Source organism: Lepisosteus platostomus, chromosome 11 (assembly GCF_059453375.1).
Source record: "Lepisosteus platostomus isolate fLepPlt1 chromosome 11, fLepPlt1.hap1, whole genome shotgun sequence".
NCBI classification, from domain to species: Eukaryota; Metazoa; Chordata; class Actinopteri; order Semionotiformes; family Lepisosteidae; genus Lepisosteus; species Lepisosteus platostomus.
Genome location: NC_142621.1, coordinates 36759485 through 36776902, shown reverse-complemented (window position 1 = coordinate 36776902; position 17418 = coordinate 36759485). Strand labels below are relative to the sequence as shown.

Genomic DNA, 17418 nt, shown 5'->3' with positions numbered 1-17418 from the left:
ATGATTTCATTAACTACATTTTACAGTATAGTAGTAATATTGTAACATACATTACTATACAAAGGTCTGCAAATGCAGGAATAAAGTCCTAGATGCTGGTAAGGTGCTTGTGCTCTATATGTGGAATAATGAACCTTGGATACAATGCATCTTTGCCCTCTCCAGACTAGATCATAATGCAAGCTGAGAACCCTAACATCCAGCGCAGTGCTAATGCTGAAGAAAGCTGAAGCAGAAGTACAGTATAAAGACTGGACTTTTACTTGCATGGTCAGCAGGGGGCAGTAGAGACAGGTGTTCTTGTGCTTGCAGCAGAAGGAGTTTCAGAAGCTCTTTCAGACATTGGCTGGAGCTTCACCCGGGAAAGGAGAGAAGGCAGAGCAGGGGCAGACTGTGGACGGAGAGATCAGTTTTCAGATATTGTACCTCAGGTAACTGCAGCTTTCCCAGGAGTGAACTTGTGGACCTAGCAGACCTGACATCTGACTAAGTAGTCTAGGTTCTCCAGCCAGTCTGTTGAATTAACTTTCCTGCTTTTGCGTCAGGCAGACAACATCATCAGTATCATCTTTCTGCCTTTAAGTGCGAAAGGTTGTAGAGTACAGATGCTAGAGAGTTGCTTCCAGCAAGCGTCTAAGGTCTTCTACCATTTAAAGAAAAAGATATTTCTGTAGGCCTTGAGGAGCAGATTGAATTTAATTCTAAACTAAAAGAAAAACTAAAAACCATTGACCTTTGACCTTTGGCCCCACAAAGGTCTGCTGTGCAGGACCTAGAGAGAGAGGTAGAGGAGCTCAAAAGAGAGAAGCAGGGGAGCAAGGAGAGAAAAGAACAGCCCAGCACCAGGACAGACAAACATCTGCAGGAACAGGTCCAACAGATTAAGAAGAACCGTGTCATGTAACTGTATTCCTCTAACTCAGGAATCTCTGTTCCTTTTCTGATCCCCACTTTTTCAGGAATTATTAACTAATTTAGCCAATAGTTGATTCAATTAAGTAACTTACAGCTGAATGGGAGTAAAAGACTCTCCAATACTAGGTTTGGAGGCCTGCTCATCTGTCTTTGCAATCAAACTTTTCCTTATTTAGGAATCATGTACGTTTGGGACTATATTTCTGTAACCTATATTTAGCATAGTAATTGCTTATGGTTATTGGAAAAATATCCATTGCAAAACAGTGAATGTACTGGAGTTACTAAAGGTTGTAAAATCTGCTCTTACAACATGTCAAGTACATTTAATGTATTTTTTTTTCGTTGTTCACGTCCAGACAAGCTTTTAGATTTTGATTTTGTCAAACCTTTCACAATTCCACCTTGTGAAGAAGAGCATGCCATCAGAACAGTTTATTGAGAAACATTAGATTACATTGCAGTAGCATTTAGAGAAATTAGTTTCTCCAGCAGCTATACCTGCCCTGTCGTCTAGCGCATGGAAGCTGACATCTTGGAAGCTCCTGGCTGTATAGTACATCTGCCCTGAAGTCAAGCTGACTTTCTGGCCTTCATCAGAAGAAACATGACATCATAAAAAAAAGGAATTTGAGATTAAGTGTATTTCTGCATATAAGTGCAACAGGAGTGCAACTGAAACTGATTTCAGGTTATCTTTTAAGAAGCATGTGGGTGTGAACAATGAGCATAGTAACTCAAAATGATCTCCCTCTGTTTAGAACTGCTCTCATGTATTTGTCAGAATGTGAGCAGTGAGAAAAGAAAGCAGAAAGGCGGGCTTATTTAAACAGCTATAGCAACTTGTGATGCTGCCTAGCATATTTCTGAAGGCCCAGTACTTTCTCTTGAAAAGGTAGCCGTGCTTTGACACTGTGCTGTGTGGGTGGCTCAGGTGCAATGTGCTCACATTCATGTTCATACAGCTAGACAAGCTGAGAGTGACCCTGGAGAGCACGATCTCTTCGTCCTCCACGTTACTGCAGAGGAGCCTGGCTCAGCAGGAAGAGAGGCAGGGCCAGGGCGCAGAGGAGCTGGGGGGCAGACGGGGGGATAGGTCCCTAGGGAGCCGGGGGGAGAAGGAGGACACCACCTACCCCTCCTGCTGTGTGGATGTCAGCAGGAAGGTCAGCCAGCTGTTCCGGCGCTATGAGGAGCTGCAGGGGCTGGTCAGCAGTCATCTGAGCAGACAGGGAGACAGGGTCAGGACAGGGCCTCTGAGCCAGGTAAACATATTGAAAATAAAACACGTAGAGTTGTGCTTATATTAAGGCCTTATCTTTCACTACCTACTGTTCAAGAAAACAGTTTCGGCTAAAGATGATAAGTTTAGGATAAATTATATTGTGTACTTTTCCCCCCTATCTTAAGTTCAGCATAGAAAGCCTCTGAAATATTTTTTTAGATTTTGGCAATGAATCTTTATTGTACGAAAACCTTTACAGAAGTGCAAGCAGGAAAAGGTGATTTAATTCGAAAACCACAGTATTATCTCAGGTCAACATGCAAATACATACGACTTGCATGTATGTAGAGCTTTGCAGCGCTAAAGATCCTGAAGCTCTTTACACACAGGAGGGGGGCTGCTTCACCCACCGATGTGGAGCAGCACACACCTGGGTGACACGCGCCTGCAGTCCCACTACACAGTGGCTGAGGTGGGGGAGCAAGAAACTGCTTCTCCTATTGAGCTAAGGCGGAACTTTAGGCAGGAGTGGAATTTAGCCATAACACCTGAGTTAACACCCTTCCAGTTATGAACAATGACGTGAGATCTTTAATGATCCTGATTTAACACCTTATCTGAATCACAATGCCTCCCACAGGACAGAGCCCCGTCATCATAGTGAAGAAGGCTTCACAGCCAAAACGTTGTGTTTTCTCTCTTCTCTTTTCAGCATGGAATAAACCTATTACTTGTTACTATTACTTACATCATCCATTTATCCACAGTATATAAGTGTAAGCAATTATTATTATTATTTTTATTATTATTACAGCAGCAACTTGGGTTACCTTGGAGGACTCCCATCCCAGTTCTGACCAGCGCTAGCTTTACTCACATTCTAAGATCTGACAAGATCACGTGTGTATACAGATTTAGTGAACATTTTCGTCAGAACGCAGCACACCAAAATGAGCACACAGACAAACGCATGGCCTCATTTTGTTTTTGGCAGAGACGCTGTCTTTGTGTTTTCAGAACTCGGAGGTGATAACTCAAGTGCAGAACGCCATCCTGCAGCTGCAGGCGGAGTGCGAGAAGCTGAGCAGCACCGCCAGCCACCTCCTGCAGGAGCACAGCCAGAAACAGCAGGACATCGCTGTGAGTCGAGGGAGCGGAGGCACACAGGAAGTCCTACAAATGAGCACTTGGAGTCACTGGGGTCAATTTGAGGAAAAAGAAAGGGAAAAGTAAAGCTTTAAAATATCCCAAAACAGGCAAAACTGTCATTGGTGCATTACGCAAAACTCCATGGTCCTCAGTTGCCGATGTAATATTCTCTACGTTTTAACATGATGTGATGATGGCAGACATTTCTTGGTTTGTCATGTACCAGATGTAATATTCATGTACCACACATTTTAGCACCTTCAGGGCTATGACTTGGCAAGATTGGGGGGGGGGGTTGTTGTATTGATGGAGCTACTGAAGTGTAAATTGTGAGAAATAACACCTTAATTACTCTCCAGGTGGATTTAGAAGTAACAGGACATTTACTTCAAGGTGGGCAGTTAACCTGCAGTGGAATATTAAGGGCTTCCTGTTTTCTCTTTCTTTACAATTCCATGGATTAAATCTTTGCTTGGGAGAGTTTTGTTAACAGGCATTGAAAGACTTCAAACTGTCCTGATCTTTAGAAATGAAAAAAAGTAGAGTTTTCTTTGGATAAGAAAATGCCTCTATGTGAAAATGCCTATATGTATCTCCTACATCTGTTATTGGAAGACAGAAACACTGTAAATGTGAGAAAAGGGGAATCTAGATTGATGCAGAATGACCAAAGAATCTTAATGATTTTAGTAGTTTGAATGAATGCGAGAGAAGGACAAATGCGTATAAAGTATTTGGAGAGGCTCGCCTAGCTCAGGGAATGTCAGAAGCTTGACAGGGAGTTTGCTGCAAGGGTGTAGAGGGGGAGGCGGAGAGGATACAAGGGAGAGATTTGCGAAAGGTGCAAGACTTGTATACGTAGGCGAGCGGAAGTTTGCAAGATTAAGATCTAACCTTCCTCACAAATTTCTGTTCCATCTTACTGTATAATTCCATTCATGAGCTAGGTCTTAATTGAAAACTAGATCCGATTCCTGGGGACAACAGTGGCCAGCCTCTATCACAACGTTAATTACTCAAGAGTGACTAATACCTTATATAGATGAACATCCTTCCGAGTTAGGGTAGTCGTTAAGAGCAGAAGTCACAGCTCAAAGCAGCTAGCTTCCGAAAAGAAAGTATCCAAACTACCATTTGAAGTCAGCTGCAGAGAATGAACCGCAACAAAAGGTGACTCCAACTTGCCACCAATCAGTTGAGTGCCAAGTGAAACAATGTTGTACAGTCAGATGAAATGAAGGTTGTGCTTTTTAGAGCATTATGTTTGGCATAACAAGGATGAAGCTCATTTTGAAAAAACATTCATGCCTATTGTGAAATGTGGCTGAGGGTCTTCTCTGTTTTGGGGTAGTTTTGCATCCACATGCCCTGGAACCCCTATTACGATGGGGAACCATGAACTTCAATATGGACCAGGACATTTTGGACAGAGATGTGGCTTTCTGGAACGAAACGCAAGCTCTGAAATGGACATTCCAGCTTGACAATCATCCAAAGCATATATCCCAAATTGAAGAAGCAATAGTTAATGTGGTTAACATACCAAATAAATGTTCTTGACCGGCCATTTCAATCTCCAGACCTCTATCCACATTTGTGATTCTAACTCAGGATGGCATTTGGAAAACCAAAGGAGGAATGATCATAAATTTCCCCTCTGAAGGGGTGTGAATAAATGTGATTCTCATGTTTTCTGGACTTAAGTTATTTTTGGCAAATATGATTTTGCTCTGTGCAATGCTATTAAGATTACTGTATAAAATTTTAATTTTGTTAGGATATTAGGACATTTTGTTTATTCAATAGATAAATCATTCTGTTATTCCGTTTTTATTAATCGCATTGCAGCATTGCAGGATATATTTGGAGGGCACTGTGTGTATTGTGGGCATGACTATTAATTAGGTCTTTGGACAATCACAATACAAAAGGACACAGCTTTAATGACTTCTCATTCTGCCTTTGTGCATATATTAGTCAGAATTAGCAGACACGGACAGAGATCTGTCCTTATCGGAGCTCTTGTCCACAACTATTGCCTGTTGTTGTTCCAGTCAGAAGGTATTAAAGCTTTTTTGTGTTGCATTTTCAGCACTTGTACAAGTCCATGGAGATTCTAGAAGAAAAGAAAGCTGACAAAGATCGTGTGGAGATGGACATTGATGTTGTGAGTCTTCTCACATTGATTTCACAATAGAGACATGAGTGCTGTTTCTTCAGCTTTTCCCCAAGTAGATGACCCCCAAGTATCTCCAGACCCTGGAAGGACCTGGAACTAAGAGGGGTCCAGTGACCCACCAAAAGGCTCCTACTAGCCCACAACACTAATTGTGCTGTCATCAGGTGGTCTAAGGGGGCAGTACTTGTCAGACTAATCCGAGTTCTCTCCCACAGAAAGCAGACAAGAGGGCCCTGGAGTTGAAGGTGAGCCGACTGCAGTTTGACACCACGACCGAACAGCTGAACAACATGTTCCAGGAGTTATTGAACAAGATCTCTGGGCAGGAGCAGGACTGGCAGAGGGTGATCGAGAAGATCTCTGCTGAGATGGATTGCAAGGTAGAGCAAGTCAATGGGACATCCCAGGCCTGGCCTGACCCATTTCCGAGCCTTAACTACAGTGTAAAAAAACAACAATGTCAGTCTGAAGCTAAGGTCAAGAAATTCTGAAATGCTTGTTAGAAAATGCAAAAAAGAATGCTCAGTGATTATAAAAACATCGGATAACTTTAGAAATAACCACAGTCAACTCGTAAGAAATCAAACTGCGTGTTGAAAGGGCTCTCAGACCATTTTGCTTCTTGTGGCTTCTAATTATACATTCTTTCACTTCAGCTACAGTGTAATCAGCTCAGAAATTTGAGCACAGTGTGAGCAATAATCTGTCTAGAAGAATTTTCTTGGGTGTTCTAGCCAGACTTTTACTGTCTTGCAGCTGAGAACGGAGGAAAATTTTATGACATTCAGCAAAGCTTGCCATTTTCCTGTGAATGACGCGCTCATCAGAAGTGAACTTTGAACAATGCCAGAATCTTGGTCTGCTTTATTATAGAATTCTCCAAGTTGAAAATGAAAACTCATTGTGTAGCTCTGTGGAGAAGATAGTGTAAGTCCTGGTGTGCTGGTATCTTCTGTGCCTGCAGCTGGACCGCATTGAGTTGGAGCCTCTGAAAAGGCAGCTGGAGGACCGCTGGAAGGCAATCCGCAAACAGCTGCAGGAGCAGCCCACCCCCCAGTATGAGCTGGACGACGCTGCTGGTATAAGGAAGTAAGGAAGCAGCAGGCCTGCCATGGCAGAGAGCTCTTCTCCATCCCTAACCTGTCCAATCCAACACGCTGTCCAAGAAGAACCCGAAGACGCAAAAGAAATCAAAAGTCGGACTGTCATGATTTGGTATCCGCTGCCAGTTAAGCACTTAGCTGCTGTCTTGATATTGATTGCTAAACGTCTCTTCTCTCTCACAGGCAGCTTGTGGCTCGATTCCACTGTATTTCCTGTGACAGACCAGTGGACATGTTGACTCCTGGACCGTAAGTGCAAGGATTATTTAACCTGTAGTATTTTCAAGGCTAAACCATTGAAATCCTGGTCTTCAATGGAAAGGAAGTAATACAGCTCAGTGTTCAGGCCTGATCTGAGTCTAGGATATCTCAGCCATTTGTGATATTAATTTTATATAAAAAAAAAAATATTGGTATAGAAAGAAGCATCTGGACTGGGAATTGCTATCTGGGTAATGAATACTCATGGCAATAGTTCTGATGATGATGAAATTGTATTTATTCTACAAGAATTGTGTTGACAATTGGACCTGGATGAATAAGTAGTACTCACGTGCTCGTCTGGGACATTTTGAATAGTTATGTTTCCTAAGGCTGTACATAAAACTAAATAGCATAAAAGGAAAATAAATAGAAGTTATTCAGTTTGTAAACCAGCAGCACAATGGCCTTAAGTCTGCTACATAATGGATGATGAAGTTATAGATCTCAGCTTCTTTTAACCACATTATGGAAGTTTTATGTACTACTATTAAGAATTAGTAGGAAGAGAAACCCTAAATAATGCTATTGAAGTAAAGCATTTTATTCAATAAAATTTATTGCTATGTCTTAGTTTAGCATGCTTTGGGGGGAAGACCTCCTAACTACATGAGCTAAGAAGTCAGAACCCCCTATAATAACCCAGGGGATTGCAGTATTGGAGGCATTACATTTCCTTACCAGTCTGGGATAGTCAAGGGATGTTAGTGTGATAAATTCCTGTAAATCATGGTCTAAAGGCGTGTTTCCACCTTGAAGACGTGTGATTAGTGGAATTTTTTTTGGGGGGGTGTCCTTTTCACACAAACTTCCAATATGAATTCCTGTAATAATAATAATAATAATAATAATAATAATAATAATAATACACATTGCATGCATAACAAAGCGACAGTTCCAGTTGAAACATTTAAGACACTTAAGCAGGAACTACTTTGGACACTGCAGTGCAAGAACAGACCAATTGATACACCGTACAGGTTCCAGCTGTAACCCCCAGTGGCCCTACGGGGCTTCGTTCACAGGCACGTCGTGACCATGCCCTCGGTGCCCAGCCTGCCCTTGCACAAGTCCAGCCGGCCCTACACCGTGTATGAGCTGGAGCAGGTGCGCCAGCACTGCCGGAGGTGAGAGCTGCTCACTGCCCTGGGACACACGCCCACCCCTGGGCCTGCACATCCGCCTGATCCAGCCGGATTCGTGTTTGACGGATCGCAGCCGCATCACCCCGGCTCACTGGACTGTGGCTACTGGGGAATGCAGGCTCTCCGTAAACACTGCAAAACTGGGGCGAAATCAGATTACACCAAAAAGAACGCTGCTTTAATAATGTGACATTACTAATGCTGGCCCAGGAGAGACAACCCGTAGTCATGTCGAGAGAGCTGTTTTATTGCTTGTGTTCAGTATAAGGGGGAATGACCTTGTGATTTGCATTGTATTAGTGAGTTCTTGCAACAACCAGAACTAGCCAGCTGTTCAGCAGATCTCCTAAATTGTTGCAGTGCTTCTTATTTTCATTCAAAACGCTAGACGTTTTAGAGCATTCTGCTGATTGTATCATAATAATCCATAACATATTAAAACAATAGTTTCTGTTCCTGTTGATATTTCTGTTTCCAAACCTACTTTAAAATGATCTAATTATGGTCTTGTATTTCCCATTCATGCAAATGTGAGAGCTTCTGAGAATAGAAAGACTCATTGAGTGTGGCAGTTTTCATATTTTAAATTCTTTCTGAAAAGAATAGCTCTTCTACACAGTTTGAAGGTCTTTCCTGTTTCCTGTGGATAACACAGCACATGTGCAAAACTGTCAACAAACAATTGTCTTGTTTTTTCTAAAAGAGTACAGTGCTGTTAGGTCTTAACAGTTCCATCTTCTCCAGCTGCAGATTGTCATCTTTCTGTGGAAAATGTGAGAAAAGTATCAGGTACTTAAAGATTTCAATAGTGTTACTGATGCCAGTGAGTGGTTCAGAATAAGCAGAAGAGATGAAGTGGGATAGTTTCTCTCATCGTATCTGTTGCATGCTCTTGCGATCTCAGAAAACAGATACTCATCTCAAGAAGGCCCACCTCAGGACCACGAGAAAAATGTGGTTTGGTTGTGAACAAGCCTATCTGCTGCACCAAACAAAACTAAACAGTGATGCTCTTGCACAAAAATGCATTGCATTGCAGACCTAGAACTGGTGTATTTATGGTCAACTGTATTGATAATTGCATCTCCCTATGACTTTAAGTTCAGCATGTCCTGTCTTGGATTGACAATATGGAATATATCAGCTTAAATTACAAGAAGTGTTTCTTATGAAGTTGTGTAACAACTCTATTCCTGGAAAGCTGCGGATATTATCCTCAGAAATTCATTCTATTTAAGTTCTTAGTTTTTGACCTAATTATTTGACCAACTACAAAAAACCAGCACATCTCTCTAGATCACTTTTTAGTTGTTGTGGTTGGCCCAGGAGTTCAACACCCTCTTCCAGCACAACATCTAAACGTCAGGAGTCTGTTGTCTGTCCCTGACCTCCCCTGTGGGATACGGGGTCACACGGCTCGTTTGTAACGCCCGGTTTCCTTGTTTAGCCTGAAGCCAGGGAGCAATCAGATCCACTTCGAGATGGCAGCGTCAGAGAAAAGGATGGTTCACACGAGGCAGCTCCACACCCTGCTGTGCCGTCAGATAGATAGGGTCCAGAGCCAGTTCAGGGGGTCAGAGAGAGTGTCGAGCCAGGGCTACAGGGAGCACAGCCAGATGCGCTGTACTACAGCTACAGGGCTGCCACACAGAGCCAGCGACAGTGTACCCAGGCAGTGAGTAAGATCAAGACAGGTCCCAAAACCCAGTGGAGCTTCATTTACCCCTTAATTACACAAAGTGGACAAGCGCATTGTTTATTTCAGTGTTTAATACTCCAAATGTATTTGAAGCATTTGAAGTTTAGTTTAGTGGTAATAATACACCAGATTATGAAGCTTAACCCACATGCTTCTCTATCTGGGTCTGATCTGATGCCGTGGTTTGAGAGACCAGTGGTCTCACCTTACCGATGAATCTCTTATCCAGAACATATTAATGTCAGCATCAAAAACATCCAAGGCTCTGTAGAAATATGAGCTGTAATTTGACATAATGACAGTAATCCACACTGATATCCAATTAGTCTTGATTATAATTTCCATCCTTCCACCTAATGACAATTGTAGCAGATGAATTGCTTGTTACGGTTCATAATGTCTATTGCCAGTGACAGCTCAAACCGAAGGAGACATTACAATGATGCTGACAACTGAAAAGAGTACTTTCCATCTGATGAGTTTCATGGCTAAGATTACAGGAAGATGCTTATTTGATCTTGAATTAGTGTTTTTTTTGTTCCTAGGAAATCAGTCACAAATTAGATGCTGTAAAACCTTTCGCCAAATTTTTTATTTTTCTTAATTGTTGTGGTTCCACCCATAGATAGTGCTTATCATACAGTGGTTCTCAAGAAGTTTTTGTGTTCTAGAAGATGTGAATACACCACTGGCAAACAGCAGATCGGGGTGATGAACGAACTACTTCACTGTTTTTTACGTAACCATACATAACAGTAGTGGTGGCATGGTGGTACAGTGGTTAGCATTGCTGCCTCACAGCACAGGAACACCATATTCCTGGGGGCTATTTGTGTGCAGGTTGTATGTTCTCACTGTGTTGCATGGCTTTCCTCCCACAGTCCAAAGTCATACAGGTAGGTTAATTGGCTTCTGGCATAATTGGCCGTGGTGTGAGTGAGAGAGTGTTCGTGTCTGTGTGTACCCTGCGATAGACTGGCGTCCCATCCAGGGTGTATCCTGCCTTGCACCCGTTGCTTGCTGGGATAGGCTCTGGCTCCCGCACAGCCCTGTATGGGATAAAGTGGTTAGAAAATGGATGGATGGACAGATGTAAGAGTGGGCCTAGGTGTAGGATTTAGGTCCTGAGAGGTCAGTGTGGGAACCTGTTTCTTGTCTGTCCCAAAGCGAGCGGATCCCGGAGCTCTCCGACTACGGCTACCTGGCTGTGTCTCGGAGCTGTGGGGGCAGCCACACGCTCACCTTTCCCAGCCGGCGCTACACCCGCCTGCAGCACATCGCCCACTTTATCCAGGCGGAGGAGGAGGCCCAGCCGGCCCCGATACTACGCCACCAGGTAGGCTCCTTAACAGCTCTTGTTCTGGAATCGGGAATTATGGGTTGACTGTAAGCACTCTGTGAAATGATCGAATATGTGTGTGCTATTTCTCACAGGAGGTTTGATTTATGTACTGTTAGGACTTGGTGAGGATTAGGTGAAGGTCAGGTATGTCTTAATATGTAAAACCAGAGAATCTTAAGAGGGTGTACTTTCTTTTTCACATCGCTGTAGGTTAATTGACTTCTGGGAAATGTGGCCCTTGTGTGAGTGTATGTGTGTGTCTGTGTGTGTGCCCTGCGATGGACTGGCTTTCCATCCAAGTTCTATCCCACCTTGCACCCATTGCTTGCTGAAATAATCTCTGACTCCACCACGACCCTGAATTGGGTGAGGTGGTTTGAGTGAACGTATGAAATACTCTGTATGTTTGCCCAGAGTATTTGATGTTTACATTTTTGCCAGGCACAAAATGCCGTAATAAAACTAAATGTTTCCAGAATTAGTTAAAACCAACTTTGAATCCAGACAAATTTTGTAGTCTGCCTAAAGATTCCCCTTAAAGTAATAACCAATCATAAATTTAATATTGTATTAATATCAGTTATTTAATAGGGAAATAAAATAGCTTTGTATTACTTTATTTCCTTACAAGACACACAGCTGTGAGCCTTTGATAGGCTGTTACATTAGTAAAACAAGGGAGGATGTCAAATGAAAATCGTCACAGTTTCTCAACAGAATATATTTGCAAGTTTTAATGAATTCCAATAATTAATAGCATTGTGCAATTAGTTTTAACATTTAAAGAACATTTTAAACTAAAGGCCTTTTTATGTGCTCCTATAAGTGTTTTACTCTGCATAAAAGATCAGGCTAACTGTCTAAGCCCCTTCTTTTCCTCGGTCTCAGCCAGAGGAGGTGGACATCCTAGGACTGGATGGACACATCTACAAAGGTCGTCTGGACACCAGGGTCACCTCTCGAACAGAGGCCAAACTTCCTACCATCTCCTTAAAAGACAGTGAGTAGCAAGTTTGTATCAGTAGCAGCTGCACAGAGCCCTGGGGTGCTTTAAATATGTAGAGACCTGCACAGTGCTACCAAGAGTTTCTCCTGTAAACCCAGCATCTCCAAAACAGTTACTAAGAGTTGGAGAAACCGTTTTGCTGGTCATATCTGTAAGATACAGAGGTAGTAGATCTGCTGAGCTGGAGTCAGTATTTCTCAAAAACATGTCCTGTAATGTTATTTTAATCTGTCTTGGTCTGCATAAATATTTTAAATTATCCACTGCCAATAATGCCACAACCTAGTTTCTGGACAAGCCTCCAAGAAACTGCATGTTCTGCTTTGTTTCCACCGCTGTTTTAAAGTGATGGCTCCTAATGCCGTTCACTAAAAGCCAGCATTTTTTCAGTGCCATTGAGGGCAAAGCTCTCCTGTGTTCTAACAGTTGAGTTAGTGATCCGTCCTCAGACATAATGTGGCCATCTCCATAGTACCTCTGCTCCTGCAGCACAAATTGAATGATCGCCTGCGTCAGGCCCTGTCAAGCTGGCGTCTTGTCACAGTTGAATCGCTTTTGTGTGAAAAAGGGCTCATTATTTTAATCTGTGGCTGTTGCAGTACTCAGGCTGATGATGTTTGACCTCACACAGGCAGAAAGCTTTAAACAAACATTAAATCCTGTTTTTGTGGATCACAACTTACTCTTGAAAGGTTTGTGCTCTTGAAATTGAAAAAGGAGGACACGTGATTTGATATAATAAGTAATTGTGACCATGTCAATCCTGCAAAATATTTTAATTAATCTTGAGCACAGAATTTTTCTTTGAAGTGCTTCAGGATGGGTGATCCTAGGCATGCTGACAGATTGTTTTGATGTACTACAGTACAAGGGCTGAACTGAAATATAGACCCAAATAAAGGCTTTAGTTTATTAAGGGCCATTGTTATGCCAGAGGAGTGCTAAATCTGTAATTCCAGTCCAAAATCAGCTGGTGGGCAGCGCAGAGAGCTGAACAAACTGTTCAGTACAGGAAATATTTATACCTCAAGTACTGAATGTACTTGTCAGAGACTGCTGGTTGCTTCTGCAGGCTGAACTGTTCTGACAGTTCACCATAGTGGCACACTTGAGCTGTTATCAGCAGGCCATGTGGCTGACTGCCTGTAAGTGGGACAGGCAGTCCATCCCAAGAACCTAGGGTAAAATTCCCAAGGATGTTCACATATTTCACCTATTTGAAACCTAAAATGTTATTCGATTTTAAATTAATGATCGCTGTAACCCAGTTTGCTCAGTATGAAACCTTCTCAAGATGATCATTTTACGTGTTGTATCTGTGCCTTCTTCACTTACTCCATCTGCATTTCCAACCTGCTGGCTAGCAGGGGACTTGAAGATTAATAACCTCATAGCAATATGTTGGCCTACTCCAGGCACCGCTTTCATTATGTAAACATTATGTAAGCCTGTTGGTACTTGTTTGAGAATGTTGTCATTAAAATAATGCAAAGCACCGTCTATGTGTTCCATTAACAAGGCCATGGAGAGCTACAGACCCGCAGGTTCCTTGAAATAGTAAATGAGATGAGGCATGGAGAAGCATGTTAACTCACACTACACTAAAAGCTGAGATGAACTGTATTCCATGCCATGGGTGAGAACCCAGTGGGGAAGATGAAAGGTGCTTTTGCATTCCAGAATGACGAACGACCCCCTCTCATCTGTGGCTGCTCTGACATGGTTTTTGCAGGCAGCAACAGGAACAAAGACAAGGCTACCCGGTCACTGCCCCAAAAGCCCAGCACCCCCGAGATGAGCACTGGAGCCCCATCCCGCCCCCAGAGTGCCAAGACCCAGCGCAGCCGCTCAGGTACTCTCAGCAGGGCCCGTGGGCCACCTCCATTTCACTGTCCCTCGAACGAGCCTCTGGCACGCTGATGTGCTGAAGGGACTGTCCCTATCGCAGAGAAGAAACCAACAAGCACGACACGGAACAGAAGAAATTGTCTGAAAGCATGGTCTCAAGCTGGTGGCTGGGTGGATGGTACACCAGGAGTAGATGACTAGACGGATGGTACACCAGGAGTAGATGGCTGGGTGGGTGGATGGTACAGCAGGACCAGATGGCTGGGTGGGTGGATGGTGCACCAGGAGTAGATGACTAGACGGATGGTACACCAGGAGTAGATGGCTGGGTGGGTGGATGGTGCACCAGGAGTAGATGGCTGGGTGAGTTGTACACCAGGAGTAGATGACTAGACGGATGGTACACCAGGAGTAGATGGCTGGGTGGGTGGATGGTACACCAGGAGTAGATGGCTGGGTGGGTGGATGGTACACCAGGAGTAGATGGCTGGGTGGGTGGATGGTGCACCAGGAGTAGATGGCTGGGTGAGTTGTACACCAGGAGTAGATGACTAGACGGATGGTAGACCAGGAGTAAATATTACAATTATTGCAAGGTTGAGGAACATAATCAGCATTGCAATGTAAAAGATATTGTCTGTATTCTTTACCCAAACTGGCTTATGGATCCTAGTGCAATTGAATTACATGTAAAGGCAGTTACTTGCTGAGACAGGCTCTGACTACCTTGCTACCCTGTATTGGATACAGTTATCCAGAAAATGGAGGGATGGATAATGCAACATAAACAAAAAGTCTAATAACTTAAATACAGCATAAATACTGCTCAAACATAATACAGAGGAGGAGAAAGGCAGATCTAGATATGCAACATAGTAGATAAGGAGAAATGATTACAGTTCAGCCCACTTGAACAGTAAGGCGTCTTGGAACACAGAGGTTGACAGCAGGTGCTTGCAGTGGGATCGTGTGCATGAGATAGGGTCATGTGCTTGTTAAGATAATAGAGGAGCAGTTGTTGAAAAACAAAACAGGTCAGAGAGATGGGAGAATGGAGCATCGTTTTATATGTTAACATTTTATAAAGAACAGCTGGTTGGAAAGGATCCATAATCACCCCTTTCTCTGCTCTTTCTGTCCTGGTCTAACCAGCCTCTGCGCGGTCATTCAGGGATCGGCCCATGTCCTCATTAGGCCGCCTGTCCCAGACCACCATTGTCCAGCACCCAACGCAGTCCACCAGTGAGAGACAGGGGACCTTGGAGATCCGTATGGACCTCAACCAATCAGCAGAGGAGGAGCCATTGACAACGGTGTGATTGATAGAAGTGAGGAGCCTCACTACACAGCAAAGTTTTTTTAACCTTTAAAATAAATATGTTGGCATGACAGTACGATGGATCTAATTTGTGGACTATTAGTGATTGTAAAAGGCATTACAGCAGGTTTTCTAATGTCGATGCCTATGTCACACTTCCATGGACTAGTAACAATAAGACCTTAATTCATATTGATATCCACTTTAAGAACTCAAATGATGTCATGTATTAGTGACATCGCAATACAAAAGCCAATTTTAAAAAATCTGTAACTTAGTACTGTAGTTGCTATTCATCATGTGTTGACTGATAAGGTATTGTTAGGATGAACAGCTGATCTGTGTTATTTACTTAATCTGGGAGATCCTGTGCAAACAAGGAAAACATTATTAGTAGGAATAATCAATTGGAGCAAAAAACTTCACAGGATTGAAAAGGAGGAAATGCAAAATGTTTTTGTTTTGCTCTTTTTACGGGACACTACTGTGTGCTCATGCTTTCTTCCAGTTATTCAGGAACAGTATAATTTTTATAAAAACTTAAATCCCTCTGCTAAGAGCTTTACCAGGATCATGGCCAGTGGGCAGCTTAAGGTTAAACTGTGGTTCCCTGTTACACACAACAAGAATAGGAGAATAATAACCAATCATTGCTTCCACTGTACACACAAGCACACTCACAGCTGTGTAAATACACAGAGTGATGGCCAGAGCAGGTCTTTTAAAACTGGGCCAGGGAACCCCCATATTACTCATCTTGTTGAGTCAGTTGTACTGTGGTGTTCAGAAAAAGGGTACCAGTAACCGGAGTGTTTATGTTTGGGCAATGACTGCTGTTTTCATGAAAACAAACGCAGTTGAAAAAGAGAGTGGGATTGCTCATTTGTGAAGTACAAGCTGATGTGACCTCTAGACATAAAAAAGAAAGACTCGCACCCACACGTACTGCCCTCAAGACTCAAGTTGTGAATTCAGCCTCACATAGCTCTCTCGATTTGACCACGTCACTGTGCACTTTAAAATTGTTGTAAAACTGCGTGCTTTAGATTAAAACTAGATGAATAGTGCTTGTGTTTCTAATATAACTTATAGTTTTCTTATTTTTACATTTCAAAATGCTATTTGAGATGGCATGTTGTGTAATACACGCACTGTGCCAAGTTTTCAGAGCACAGTGACCAGTGTGATTAATATGAACAGGAAAATTGCAGTGTATTGTAATTGAATGTCACACTATGTACAAAAACATTGCTGTGTGTGTGATTTAACAACCAGATCTTACTCATGCAGTTGCATCTAAATGCACTCATATGTAATAAAGGTTTTTTGCTTTTTTGAAATCTGGAAACACTGAACCACTTTTCTTGTTATATTTTACGTAATTTGTCCTGTTGTAAATCCGCTGTAAAGTCCTTCCTAGATTTCCCCCCTTGTAGCTCACTGTCCTATCCAGTCCCCCCTATGAAACTTCACAGGATAACAGGTTTGTCCCTTTTCCACCAGCAGGACAGGCTGGTTGCTTTAGATCAAGGTTTATTGTGTAAAACAAGTAATGATTACTTATGTATTAAGACAATAGTGTATTTGTATAAGTGTTTAAGCACTTTAAAAACACAAAACTGTCAAATTCCAAAAATTATCCCCGACACATTCAATTGGACACACAAAAATAATGAAATTGTCTTTTTGGATCACTGGATCTGTACTATTGGTCATCATACCCTATGTACTATGTACAATTGGGCACTATCATGCCCGCCATAATAGGAAAGGGTAAGCTACCCTATAGTGCTTGTTTGTGCTCTAGTTTGTGCTTGTGTGTTGCATACTGTACATACAGTACTCTCATTATTTTAGAGCTGCATTTTTTAACTATTTTAATATATACACCACCTTTCCACCTGAGATTATTGAAGAAGGGTCAGCCATAGTTTTCTCATGGTTGTTCCTGAGTATTATCTAGCGTAGTAATTTTAAACACAGACAAGGCAAACCATCAACAGTTTAAAAAAAAGTACCAGTTTAATGCAAAAATACATGTTCTGTAATATATGTACACACAAAAGTGTATGGCCTCAATTACATTGAATTATATAATATCACAGCAGCACAGTGACACAGTGGTTAGCATTGCCTCACAGTGCTACGGCCCTGAGATCAAATCCAGACCTGCTGAAATTGCTGTACTGTCTGCATGGAGTTTGTATGTTCTCTCTATGTTTGCGGGG

The 17418-nt window shown here is 42.5% G+C and overlaps 1 protein-coding gene across 5 annotated transcripts in view; it reads left to right on the top strand.

Moving 5' to 3' along the window:
* Positions 1 to 15273, top strand: part of LOC148652561 (glutamine-rich protein 2) — a 35039-nt gene extending 19766 nt beyond the window's left edge. For 2 of the 5 annotated variants that reach the window (XM_088599456.1, XM_088599455.1), the window contains exons 8-21: positions 313 to 431; positions 757 to 871; positions 1881 to 2180; positions 3158 to 3280; positions 5382 to 5456; positions 5684 to 5848; positions 6433 to 6557; positions 6755 to 6820; positions 7858 to 7959; positions 9425 to 9652; positions 10844 to 11012; positions 11907 to 12018; positions 13757 to 13876; positions 15025 to 15273. In XM_088599456.1, the coding sequence (XP_088455582.1) occupies positions 313 to 431; positions 757 to 871; positions 1881 to 2180; positions 3158 to 3280; positions 5382 to 5456; positions 5684 to 5848; positions 6433 to 6557; positions 6755 to 6820; positions 7858 to 7959; positions 9425 to 9652; positions 10844 to 11012; positions 11907 to 12018; positions 13757 to 13876; positions 15025 to 15191 (1986 nt within the window). In that variant the 3' untranslated portion in view covers positions 15192 to 15273. The remainder of the gene's footprint in view (positions 1 to 312; positions 432 to 756; positions 872 to 1880; positions 2181 to 3157; positions 3281 to 5381; positions 5457 to 5683; positions 5849 to 6432; positions 6558 to 6754; positions 6821 to 7857; positions 7960 to 9424; positions 9653 to 10843; positions 11013 to 11906; positions 12019 to 13756; positions 13877 to 15024) is intronic. The other 3 variants (XM_088599457.1, XM_088599458.1, XM_088599459.1) reach the window with 3 other exon arrangements.
* Positions 15274 to 17418: the final 2145 nt, after the last annotated feature.